Here is a 14,470-nt window from a genome sequence, read left to right on the forward strand (position 1 = left end):
TCGTATCTTCAGTTCAATCTTCCATTCTAACGACTCCATGTCCTCGCTATTTCTTTCTATTTCTTGCATTACTCCTAGCAGCTCATTGTGAGGAGTCTCTAGCTTCTTGTCTGTATTCAGCTCGCTTGATTCCACTTTCTTCTCAAAAATGACCATTTCTTCCTTGAGCTCTACAATTTGGTTTTGAGTTCCCTTCTGAACTTCAGTTAACTCTTACTTGAGTTCGTCTGGGCTCGCGATACAATACATTCTCAGATTCTCTACATTTTGGTCTAATTCTAGGTGTGTTTTCTGTGTGGCCTGATTATCTACCACTAATTGATCTAATTGCGTGCTAGTATGCTCCCTCAATTCAGATAATTGTTCGGTCATACGCTTTTCACCACTGGATAAATGTTCGGTCATGCGCTGTTCACTACTGGTTAATTGTTCGGTCATACTACTGGATAATTGTTCAGTGATACGCTCTGTGCTATCTGCGTCTTTTCCCGTCACGCCTTACAACTCCTCTATCATACCCCCTAATTGTTGCTCTATATGCTCCATAAACTCCTCCATCGCCATCGGCATATTAATTAATTTATTGCATTACGTGTCCTCCTGGAGGAACATGTGGCCTGTGTTTATGAAATTCACGGCTCCGCTATGTAACAAGTGTTTATCAACCCTTGCACCTCCTATCACTTACTTTACTCCTAAGAAACAAAAAAACTCGGGCCTTAAATCGACCTTTCAATGCTGCATACATAGAAAAATATCTTCGTCTTTTTTTTCAACTCACACCAATAAGATACAACAACACGAACACGTTAATTTAGAAGATTGGAAATAATAATCCCTTGAATATCAATTAATGCAATTGAAAGGTCTCATTCTACTAATGGGCTAGAGTTTTACTGTAAAATGTCCAGTACCTGTCAAGTATTACACTCATTACTCTCTATCCGGGCCACCTGATCCGAGCAGCGTTCAGCCAGCCACGTATCGCGAATACTGGTTGTAATCCTAACCATTCACTGTTTATCGAGACTGAGGTTATCTCGATTTATCCGATAACTAATCTACACCCACGCAATTATCCATCATAGCTTCGTTCATGATTATAACTTCTGACGAAAGTATACTCACTACCTCATTAACAGGAAGACATTCCACTGTTCCTGACATCTATAGGATGCACTCAATAACTAAAAAAGCCTGATATCGCTAAAACGGAACAGATCCATTGCCAACTACTGCCTCCTCTATTCAAAGATACTCTTTCACACCGTAACACACAAAAATAGTCAAAGGATTGACTCACGTTCGTGGCGCATTTTTATACCTTTCAGAAAATATAATTTATGCTCAATAAAGTCACAACAGCCCCACAGCTAGGGTCTTCAATTATATGTGCCCTACTGACTCCAATACTCATCAAGAGAATGCTGAGAATGTATCGGAAGTACTGCAGTAACGAGAAATACCTACCTACGTGGGTCGCTATGTATAGGCACATCTTAAGAACTATTCCTGTCCTCTTCTGCCCCTGGCTGCACATCAGTGAGCGTGTGTGGTTGGTTCGGTGACAAATTAAATAAAGTTGAATCTTTAACCTGTAATGGACAGGACTCGCTGTTGTGTGAGAGAAAGAAGGATCTCGTGTTACAAAACATTTAATCACGAAAACATAAGGTTGGGCAATAAACAATCAAACCCTGAATCAAAAAGACGAATTAAAGAAATACAAATCATACAGGCATGAAGTGGCAATATCTATCTTAAGTGCGGAAGCCGCATGAGGTTCCAAATGCACTTGAGGTGGTAACTAAGTATGAGCAGGCTCGCTTCTAATCTTGTTAACTAAAATGTCCAACGGACGAATACATGAAATTAGGGAGGGAATACTTCGCACATAAAACTTACACTATACTGTTCCCATACATATGGGAAATAAATATACACTGGTACACTGCAGGACCTAGGTTTCCACCAAAAGAAAGAAAAAATAGAACAAACTGAAGTTAAATGATCACGCACAGATCAGATGTGAACTCATGACCTTCCTTCGCACACATGCGACACCTCTACTGCGACTAAAAGCGACTAAAAGGACAAGTACAACAATACATCAATCCACAACACACACTAAGTACATCTGCCGTCATCAGGACCTGAAATAAATGTACAAATAAACGTGGTCATCTTGCAGCTTTGGGGAGCAACCCTTCTCTTGGAGACTGAGAATTGGTTACGATTACGACCTTGCCGGAATGGGAGACTGTCAAGTCCGTCTCACCCACCACGACAAACAAACATTACATAATCAGAGCCCCCTTTACAGCCGAGATCTCAAGCATTTGGCATCTGTCACTCGCTCTAGCTCTCCTCATCAACTGAGCGAAACTTTCCTTCATAAATACAGACAACTAACAGTCTCGTCCTCGGCCATTTCAAATCACAAACAATATTTCACTTATTCCCTTACATTCTCGTGCTAACAATTGGCTCCAATGCCAGTCCACCTATAAGGCCATTGAAATATAACGGAGTCATGCCTTATGAGTCTTATCTCTTGACTCTTAAGCCCAGAGTTAATGCCATACCTAGTGTATGCCCAGGAGAAGATCGATGTAAATACATAGATGATCCTCAATACCACAACGCTGAAGACATCTGCCCCAATCAGAACTGCATCTGAAATCAACGCATTAAAAATAAAATGCAAGCCTATACCTATGCCCCCCACTCTTCCATTCGATGTGAAAGGGCCGTTACGGTCCCTTCCTTTGTAAGATCATATTACTTCAAGCTACTACACTGATTCCCCGAGAAATAACATGATCTAGGCAACACTGACAAATACCATGTCTAACCTTACTTCGGCATAACCATAAATAGAAAAAATCTAATGTAAAAATTATACCCTTCCTAAATATGCCAAGTCTTGAGTGAAAATTCATACTCGCTTTAAAGGTTAATAACTATTATATACAAACAAATGCGAAGCTTAACCCTGTCCCCAATCCATGCAATAATAAATTCTGTCCAAACTTATCTTGTTACGTTGACCTCACCGATCCTACATTGTGGACACCCTGGTGCGTTCAGCCAGGCATCACACCACCGTCGTCACTAGCAAACAGTCCTTTGTCCTGCTTCTGAACTCGTTCCATCGTTCTGCTTCTGCTTGACCTGTTGAGTCCGTAGATCGGCTGCTTCTGGCCGCACCTGTTGTCTTCTCGGCCTATTAATTGCACCTAGATACGCAGTTAACTTCTGATTGTTTCCGTCGATAACTCCTACGCGCATATCGCACTAACTGTTAGGAGATGCATAATTAAACGTCTGTCCTCGTCTGTAACTTTCTCTCCTCACACTTACACACAGCGTTAGGGTTCCTAAACTTCCTAACCATGGAGAGTTATGTAGCAAAGTTGAATGCTCAACCGCACACGATCTCCTAGTGACCACCTATATACTGTTCTAGCCTTAGTTCAAATGAGCTAATCTCTTCGGCTATGCTTACAAATACTTGTATTATCTACCAGTCACAATCCCAGCTATCGTCAAATTTCATAGCCCGGATTCGGCATGCTGATTCCTATCCTACACAAGATAGAATGACGAATGAGGGTTATTACTAGTATTGCTTTCTCCCTTAATGAACACAGTTGTTAATAATCATAAAGTTCTCGATCTAGTTTCAACGCGAATGATTTTTCACAGCACGCGACTTTTACCAAATAGAGAATGAGTTTCATATATCAAACACTCTTTTGTAATTACTGATCACTTCGCACTCCAGCTTCTCCACGGCTGACGTGCGTCCCGCACCTTCAAAAGAGTAGAATGCCTCCACTTCACTCGGAGCTCACTATTTATTAGGCCATCCAGCCAAGCCACGCCAAGGAAATCCCCGAGATACACACTTGAAATCCACTTGACTAATTTGCGTGGGGCAGAGTTAGTTCCAACTGCCTTGCCGCAAATATTGTGTTATTGAAGGCATTAATAACTAGAGTTGAAAATCGTATCACGATATTCAGAAATGTATGCTTGATTTTTCTATCATTTCATATTTACTGAATTTTGTCTGTAGGCGAAAATATGGTATATGTTTCCAATCCAGTCAACCCTGCGTTCTCTCGCCTCTCATTTCAGTGAACTGGTACAGGCGATTCCCCTGTCAGCATCCGAGTAGCTTCATCTCTCTTTGGATTTCTTGACTCTCTCTTACCCAGCACCACTCCATGTCTGAAGCTCTCAAACTCCCTCGCGCACTTTAACTACATTTGGCGCCTTTTTCCTATCGACTGCCGGATTTTATATTTTACGCAATAGGTGTTGTGTTTCTCTGACCATGAACGATACGGTACAGTAAGAAACGAGATGAATCTATGAAGCGAATTGTTAAGACCAGATGCTCTTCCTGACGTCAATATCATCACAGGAGTCAATGAGATAAAAGGAATGAGGCGAAATGGTAGGAAGGAGAGGATGAAACCCGGTGCCGAAACATAGCCTATTTCTTACAGTATCACGAAGGCTGAACGTCACCATCCGACGGACAAATCACCATCAACAGGGCATATTTGTTCACTTCATATGCAGAGTGCGGAGAGGTATCACCTACCTGCTGTAAGATATGACTAAAACAGGGATTTAGGGCTTTCACCTTGAAAGCATTGATTGGCGAACAGGGGGTCTTTAACTAAGTATGGCACTGCTTCGACTTACACCAGGGTTCTCACTTGCATCGTTCCTTTCTGGTCGGGCGAGTGGTTACGTGGTTTCGGTCACGTTGTTGCCAGCTTGAATTCGGGAGATAGTGGATTCGAACCCCACTGTCGGCAGGCTGAAGATGTTTTTCCGTGGTCTCCCATTTTCACACTAGGAATATGCTGGAGATATATCTTAATTATGGCCACGATCACGTCCTTCCTACTCCTAGCCCTTTCCCATCCCATTGTCGCTAAGATCTATCTGTGTCGGTGTGACGTAAAACAAACAGGAAAGGAAGAAATGTTTTCTGACTTCCTTGTTCATATCTTCCCTTTCGACGTGATGGTATAAATTTTGTGAAGCCTAGGGCCTTTTCAGTTCCCAATGTCGGACCTCTTACTTTTTCCCTTCTAATTAGGATTAAGAAAGAATGGTTGACTAATTGAAAGTTACCCCAGAATAACGATGTAACTAATACACCTTTGAAAATTTAGATATCCATAGAAATAGGGTTATCATCACGCCTCTGTATTGTGGTGCCATCTTACGTCTTACATATGAACTTCAAGCTGGTTTACAGCCAGCAGAACTTTTTCCTCCATGGTGTAAGGATGGAATATCAGTCATGATGATGGAGAGTGTTTGTGTTGATTCATTCAGGTGTAATAAATAGATCATTTAAAGGCCTCAGACGGAATCGCGTCTATATTTTGAAATATTTTCTTTAATTTTTTCTTGTTGTTATTTTTTATTACACTAACCTTCTTCTTCTTCTTTATTCTTCGCGAATGGGTCACTTAGGACCACGCGGAATCAGCATTTTTCGGCCTTTTTCTTGTTCAGTAATTCATCTTCAATGATTGTGAACGTCTTCGGTCCTCCATCCATGCCGATCGTGTGGGTTTCTTTTCTTGTTCCTCAAATCCCCGTGTTTGAATGATGTTTTGTATTTCCTGTTGATCTTGTAGATTTAGTGACCCTAATTCAGTGAGGTCTTTCTGTAATAATTTGTACCACTTTGGTCTAGTGGCCTTGTTTTGTAGAACTTTGTAAATTTGATGTGAAAATCGGTTAGAGTTCATTCGTTCCAAATGCCCTGCAAATAGGATTCATGGCATTTGAATTGTATCTGTAATTTTGGAAATGTGCTAAATATTATTTGCTATAATTTTTATTCCAGGGGCATGTTCTGTTATGTACAAATGTAATATATAATTGCAGATTATTTTATATTGTATCACTTCCAATTCATACATTAATTTCTGCTCGACGATGCCGAAATCTAAGTATTATATGCCAGAAAAATGTATCTTAATGAGGCTCATTATAGTTCAAGTTTCATTACGATACAGGTTCTCCACCAATCAGAGTTCATATTTTCATTATGACACAGGTTCTCTTCCAATCAAAGTTCATATTTTCATTATGATACAACTGTTTGACCATTTAGGTAAGGATAGCAAAATCAAATGTATCGAACACATATATTAACATCAATGCACATTCTACTTCCAATATTCCACAACCACACGGCAAATTCCCGCATATTCACTTCACCAACTGTACAATAAACAATTTGTAATTGAAATAAAGCTAGATTATGATAACCTTCTATCAAGGCTTTGAAAACATATGACACTGTCAAGGTCTCTGATTCACTCTCGCATGCGCTCTACTCTCTGTTCAGTAAACTCAACTGGCAAGCGACATCTCGACAGAAATTTATGAACAATCAGAAATAGAGTTATAATTATCGTCGAGCATTGACAGTCGTATGCAACTCGTCTATAACTGTAATTAAGACACTCGTACGGAAATTATAAAACTCGCTTCGCTCGTTTTATAAACATACCCGTGTCTTAATTATTGTCATTATAGGCTTGCTGCATGATGTACTATTTCATACTTTAAGTTATAATAATAAAATATTATTAATGGATGAACTCATTTGTACATTTGTATATGCATTTGGTTCAGCCAGTGAATACCAATTTTACTCTCTCCTGAAAATTATTGATTTGTTGGTTATGTCCTTATTCCGGGGAAGTGTTCAATTGTACTTTCTCTTAACACAAACACTACCACTAACCGGTAAGGGATAATCCCGTCTGGTGGCCATGATTATTAGAGGGTCAAGTCCATATGGTCTGACACCGTAGGTAACTGGTTCGAGCCCTATGGGCTGAAAAAGATCACAATCAGAATTTTGGTCAGCGGGGTAGGAGAGGTAGTGGTAAAGAATTTCTAAGCACTAGATTGCGTGCCAAAACCCTGACTTAAATTCTAAACCTCTCTGCAGTGATCATATGGAGCGAGAGCATAATGAAGCTGTTGATGATGATTCGTCCGTTGGATGGAGACGTAAAGAGCAGACCCCCGTGGTTCTAATAGACTGGAGTAGGTTATGTGCCGGCATCCTGTTTCAACCTCTCCGTTCATTCACGTCGTTTATTTCATCTGAAAAACTCATCTGATGAGGTTGACGCCAGGAAGAGCATCCGGTCGTAAAACTCTCTACGGAGATTCATCTCACTTCACACCCGACCCCGTAGAGAAAAGAGACAACTGTTGGACATATATACCTTTATAGTTACGAATAGAACAGTATAATAGGAAAGTATACCATTTAATCATATCTACCGGATATTCTTAGTAATCGCCGTCTCTTGATGGTAAAAACAATAAGTGCATACAACTGGCACGCGCCAATGTAAAAAAAAAATCAGAGTTATACATTTCGTGAACTGTAGCAAATAAGACTATGTCTTTTGAAGAGAAGTCTTCTTTTGCAGATGGTCAAGTAGGTATAATAGAGTTGCACTTCAAAAGAAAATGTACTTCAACCAAATGCAGCTGTAAGTGGTCATGCCACATAATTCGAAGTGCCATGAAAGCATGTCGTGTTCAAGTAAAGCTTAGATTTTTGCGAATATTTTAAGATATCATGTAAACTAAATGACAAAAGTGATTAAGTTTTAAATAATTTCTGCATATCCCAAATTATTGTTTGCTCTTTGAAGAATGATCCATGCATTTATATACACTGACTGACAGTGACAATGCAACACCAAGGAGGAGTGGTTCGAAAGGGATGAAAGTTGGGGAAAAAACAGAGACGGCACGGATGAATAATTGATGTTTATTTCAAACCGATATGCAGGTTACACAATGCGCAGGGCATCGACTCAGTAGGATGTAGGACCACCGCGAGCGGCGATGCACGCAGAAACACGTCGAGGTACGGAGTCAATAAGAGTGCGGATGGTGTCCTGAGGGATGGTTCTCCATTCTCTGTCAACCATTTGCCACAGTTGGTCGTCCGTACGAGGCTGGGGCAGAGTTTGCAAACGGCGTCCAATGAGATCCCACACGTGTTCGATTGGTGAGAGATCCGGAGAGTACGCTGGCCACGGAAGCATCTGTACACCTCGTAGAGCCTGTTGGGAGATGCGAGCAGTGTGTGGGCGGGCATTATCCTGCTGAAACAGAGCATTGGGCAGCCACTGAAGGTACGGGAGTGCCACCGGCCGCAGCACATGCTGTACGTAGCGGTGGGCATTTAACGTGCCTTGAATACGCACTAGAGGTGACGTGGAATCATACGCAATAGCGCCCCAAACCATGATGCCGCGTTGTCTAGCGGTAGGGTGCTCCACAGTTACTGCCGGATTTGACCTTTCTCCACGCCGACGCCACACTCGTCTGCGGTGACTATCACTGACAGAACAGAAGCGTGACTCATCGGAGAACACGACGTTCCGCCATTCCCTCATCCAAGTCGCTCTAGCCCGGCACCATGCCAGGCGTGCACGTCTATGCTGTGGAGTCAATGGTAGTCTTCTGAGCGGACACCGGGAGTGCAGGCCTCCTTCAACCAATCGACGGGAAATTGTTCTGGTCGATATTGGAACAGCCAGGGTGTCTTGCACATGCTGAAGAATGGCGGTTGACGTGGCGTGCGGGGCTGCCACCGCTTGGCGGCGGATGCGCCGATCCTCGCGTGCTGACGTCACTCGGGCTGCGCCTGGACCCCTCGCACGTGCCACATGTCCCTGCGCCAACCATCTTCGCCACAGGCGCTGCACCGTGGACACATCCCTATGGGTATCGGCTGCGATTTGACGAAGCGACCAACCTGCCCTTCTCAGCCCGATCACCATACCCCTCGTAAAGTCGTCTGTCTGCTGGAAATGCCTCCGTTGACGGCGGCCTGGCATTCTTAGCTATACACGTGTCCTGTGGCACACGACAACACGTTCTACAATGACTGTCGGCTGAGAAATCACGGTACGAAGTGGGCCATTCGCCAACGCCGTGTCCCATTTATCGTTCGCTACGTGCGCAGCACAGCGGCGCATTTCACATCATGAGCATACCTCAGTGACGTCAGTCTACCCTGCAATTGGCATAAAGTTCTGACCACTCCTTCTTGATGTTGCATTTGCTCTGTCAGTCAGTGTATTCCAAGTGTTCATTAAATTCGAGACTTAAAATTCAACGTTCGAACATACCGATACTCCTTGATATCTTAGATTTAAAGCCCTCATGGTCTGTTAAATTACCATGAAGGTTTTCCGGGTTGAATGTTGTCTTTATGTACCTTATTCTTCCACTTTGATAGAACAAGTATATTCCATTTGGTTCGACAGTTATATTTTTCACTTATTTTCTTCAAGTCCTGCAAAAGTGAAGCTTTAAAATAAAAACTTATATTCGAAATATTCAAAAAAATCGGAAGGTTAGATGTCTGTCACATATTTTAATGATCTCTGTAATGTAACTGTCCTTATTTTTCCCAATTCCGAAAAGCCATTTTTAAAATAAATAAATAAATACATGTTGAAGAAAGGGCATGTTACCTGGGAGAAGAATGGGAGTATGTTAATGCCATGATAAGAGAAGCAGAGAGAGACCAGAATGATGCTTGAGCTCGACGTTTAATAATTTCTGGCTAAGAGACTATGAGGGAATGAGATCGCATTACTATTTACAAAAATAGGTATTGTAAACTCATAACTCATTCACTGGCTCTGGCAAACTGAACAGCATAACAGAACATACTATGTGCGTCTCACAACAAGTCATGGCAGATTGTAGGTACGGCAGGTGTAACAGATGCAAACATTAGTCATGACAGACAATGGGAGTTCCGGCATATTCCTCATTAAACTGTTCGTTACGCAGTATTTATCTATTATAGAAAATGTGTAACTAAAGCACAATTGCACTACCACTTTGAAACTCCACAACAGCACCTCATTTCTCCAGAGTCATCGTGGACGCAACCGATGTTTATTGTCAGGCCTTGAGACTTGAGGTAGGCACATGCGCCGTAGCCATGCTTACCCCTCGCACCTCTTACCACGCATCCACGTGACATCCCGTCAGGCGACTATGGTAGTTGTAATGTGTGCATGTGCATAGGTCCATTCCCTCGGCTATTCAATGACGAACACAACACTTCTTTCAAAGTCGGTAACTTCATGTTAAAACGTTTCAGATAAGAGAAACAAGTGTAGAGGTATACCTAGGTATAATGGAGTATTTACCTTTCAAGATTAAGATGGATTACAATACAACTCGTTTACTCACCGTCTGCGTTAGGTGAGGGCTTCCATGTTTGTCCATCATTTTTACCGTTGAATTCTGAGCACTGGACCTCCCTGAACGACGGTACACCGAATTCACAAGGCTGCATATGAAAGAAAAACGTTAGTTAGCTCACATTGCTCACTAAATACAAGTTCATCTCAGCAAAACTTGCATTCAGGACCTTATTAAGATGTAACTAAAAAAAGTAATCACTATAATATCGGGTGAACCACCCACTCCTATATGTTCAGTCTTACCCCATCCGCAATTTATAACCTAACGTGAAAATGTCTGGTAATACGCTCTTGAGAACGTACACATATTCATGGTTGACAAATTGACAATTGAGAGGTAATATTGAATGATCACAGAATCACGCTACGCGAAAAAGAGGAGCGCTCCATGTACATCAGAAACTGCCACAATAAAGGACACCTATACTAGATTTCTCCGTAGCCGTGGGGGTTAATTTTAACGCTGAATTTTGTGTTCGGTGGTTTAAACCCGGCGTTGGTGGAAAATATTTGTATTAATTTATTTCAGTCCCATGTGAATTTTAGTAACATGGACCAATAATAATTACATTGGGGATAAAAACAAAAACTGGTCGGTGTCTGGAATTTTAAAGCTCATTCTAGGTATATTTGCGCTGGTGATTCCAAATTACAAAACTCCTATCCATTTTTTCTAGAAGTTCTAAAATTTTTAGATATTGTTAATTTTGTGATAATTTATCAATTTATTTCCCACCGACGTTCGTTTATTTTTGTACACATTATACGTCTGAATGTTTAAATTACATGTCTGTAATGTTTTATTTGTTTGTAGATATATAAATGGCTTAATTACGAAGAAAATTTATTAACAACCCTGATATTTTTGTTACATTCGTGCGGAGTAGTGTTCTTTCAGTGGAGACAAGTTATAACGGGTTTTGTGAAAAGAACATATTTTCCTCTTCAAACTGAAACTGGGGCAACAAGATAAATCATTGCCACCGCATTTCATGTATTAAATGTGTACACAGCACCTGCGACAGTGTACAAGTAAGCAAGTAAAGAGTATGAAATTTGGTATTCTGATGGTATGGCGCGAACACAGCAACCACACTAATAAATGTTAATTTTGGTTAATAAATATATAGGGCATCAACGGGAAAAACAGTAATCAGTTGTAGGCTTAATTTAATAACGTAATATGTCCTAAAATACTTAGTATATTAATGAAGTGCTGGTGTTTCTTTGTTGACGTTGCAGGCTTAATTTAATAACCTAATAGGTCCCCAAAAAACTTGTTATAAAATGAAGTACTGTTGTTTCTTCTACGTTGTAGGCTTAATTTACGTAAGCGAGTCAATAAGTATCTGCAATATCGCTCTAATTGTCTTTAGGATCCCACTATGGCGTTGTGTGCTAACCAGCCGTCAGATGGCACTATTGTTTACGTTTATGATAGGTTTTAGCGTTATCAGATCAGTACATCTTGCGCTGTTGCGACGTAAAAACGGCTGCGCCACTCTCTGTTTGCACCAAGGGAGAAAAGCGTTCAGTAATCTTTTTTTATTGTGGTCTAAGGGTGCACCGGGAGCTGAAATTCATTGAAGACTTTCAGCACAGTACGGGGAAAATATGTTTCCACAGCAAAGTGTTTACCAGTGGATGCTAATATTGAACAAGTGCGTGATTTGATCCTGAATAACAGACGGATTATCATTTGTTTGGTCCACTTAAATAAGCCTATGCTCTAAGAGGCCATCGATTCAGCTCCGATCAACAGGCGAAGGAAGCGGTGCATATGTGGCTTGCTGCGCAACCAAAAACATTTTTTTCAGAGGGTATCGGAAACCTTGTAAAACGGTGCACCATGGGCATTGAAAAGCAGGGTGATTACATTGAAAAATGATATAAATAAAAAGTGTGCACACTTTTTGTAATAACAAAAATTGATTGATGATACTTATTGACTTGCCCTCGTAATAACCTAGTATGCTATAACGTGAGAAGGAGAGCTGATTGCAAAAACGAATACCATTCTCAGAATCTATGACCGAAGAACACTCCAAGAAGGGACTAATATCTTGGACACTAAAAATCGTGTTCCTCTGTGTTATCATCAAATATAATGTCCGACTCGTTGGCTGAATGGAGAGCGTACTGGCCTTCAGTTCAGAGGGTCCCGGGTTCGATTCGGACCGGGGATTTTAACCTTCATTGGTTAATTCCATTTTCCCGGGGAATGGGTGTTTGTGCTCTCCCCAGCATCCCTGTAACTCACACACCACACATAACACTATCCTCCACGACAATAACACGCAGTTACCTACACATGGCAGATGCCGCCCACCCTCATCGGAGGGACTGCCTTACAAGGGCTGCACTCGGCTAGGAATAGCCACACGAAATTAAAAATCACATATGATATTCGACGCAATCGACTATATTTGCATGTTAGACAGCTATTTAAAGCGCTGTTTATAGTGGAACCAGTATAATAGTCGGAGGGACAATAGCATTGTGGATGAATATTCCAATCCCTTACTGAAAATGAGCGGATTAACAATCAAGTGGTGTTGTTACATTTTATGTATCTCAAATCGTGTTCTACCACTTTGATATTGCCACGAATCTTCAGCAAGTGAAAGGCCTACATTTTACAAAGAATTAAGTCGCTACACAGACAGATGCAAATGCACCTACATTTTTTCTTCTTGCACAATTAATAGGTAAGTAAACTCGTGAACTCATCCGCGGTGTTGCAACTCTTTTCAGACCCCCCCCCCCCCTCCCACCCATCTGGAGGTGAGTTGCATGTACCATTTTAACCACATACCAGCCCTCCAGTCATTCTTTAATTTCTGGCAGTACCGAGAACGATCCCTGCGAGGGGCGGCAGCTAATAGTGCTAACCGTTACGCTACGGAAGCGGACAAATTAGTAGACTACTTAGGTATGAATTATCTACTTATTACATGCCGAATTGAAATCACTTCAGAAATGTTACGAGAACAACAGTGAACCACATGAAATAAAATGCATCGAAGGATGTTCTTCACTATCAAAAGGTGGCGTAACTGTTAGCGCTATTTGTCGCCGTCCTCTGAGGTCCGGGCTCGATTCCCGGCACTGCCAGTGATATAACCGCATGAAAATCAAGAATGTCACTCCCGTTAACTCTCGTCGTTCTATCTCATGTGCTGTTAAACAACGTGTGTTGCCGTTCCGAAGTTGTGTAGCACTTTCCAGGTACACCTCCAATGGAGGTGAAGTGCTAATATTATTGAAAACAGATTATCATACACCGCAAAGAGTGTGGACCGTACAACACTTTAGCACATTTACCAAAACTTGAAACCCATTGTGAGTGGAGGTGCTAGATTTACATCCACTGTATCACCTACGTGTCGTAAGAGGCTATAAAAAGGGACCCAATGATGCTCTTAACCTGGGAAGGTGGTTTGGCTGTGACCTGGCATTGATTCCACCTACTTGTGCCAGTATACTCACATTGAACTGTTCTATCCAACCTCCCTTGGTCAAATCTTGTTCTTTTCGACCCTGACTATATTAAGTTTCGAATCTTTCATTTTAGCGCTCTTCGTAGCCCTTGTTTTCCTTTTGCCAACATATTCATTCTTCCAAACGTTGAAACTTTTCAATTTTCCCTTTGGATTTCGTTAATGGTGGATAGTTGTCCAGTTGTACTTCCTCTTGAAACAATAATTACCACACCACCACACTACAACCACCACTACCACTTTAATGATGCTCGCGTCTAGAATATCTCATTTGGAGATTTTTTCATGGCTCTTTCATATTACTCAGAAGATACTTGAGGCGAAGCAGTCGCTTCGAAAATTGCTGGAATTCTTCGTACTGAACTCATGACCTTCGAGACATAAGGAGCCATAGTCCTAAATTCCTTACATGAGGCACCATGTAATTCCAGCACGCCAGATAATGAAGAGCCCTAGCTGCATTTTTGTTTCCGACCAGAGGCGGCAAGCGGAGAACATTCTCAATCTCATTCTCACGCAACAGAAATTAAGTCACACACACACGTGTAGAGTATGCAGGGATACAAATTAATTTGGCACGGTACTATTTTAGATGATATTTCGTTTAAGGGAAAATTGGTGACGAAACCACAGTGGTAAATGTCAGGAGAGCGTAAAAAA

The 14,470-nt window shown here is 41.5% G+C and overlaps 1 protein-coding gene across 1 annotated transcript in view; it reads right to left on the reverse strand.

The window, feature by feature from the left end:
• The window catches only part of LOC136858689 (A disintegrin and metalloproteinase with thrombospondin motifs 12), a 477,582-nt gene that overhangs the window by 89,609 nt on the left and 373,503 nt on the right, over positions 1–14,470 (reverse strand). Inside the window, exon 13 of the mRNA XM_068225727.1 lies at positions 10,297–10,396. Coding sequence (XP_068081828.1) covers positions 10,297–10,396 — 100 coding nt within the window. The remainder of the gene's footprint in view (positions 1–10,296; positions 10,397–14,470) is intronic.

Source organism: Anabrus simplex, chromosome 1 (assembly GCF_040414725.1).
Source record: "Anabrus simplex isolate iqAnaSimp1 chromosome 1, ASM4041472v1, whole genome shotgun sequence".
NCBI lineage: Eukaryota > Metazoa > Arthropoda > Insecta > Orthoptera > Tettigoniidae > Anabrus > Anabrus simplex.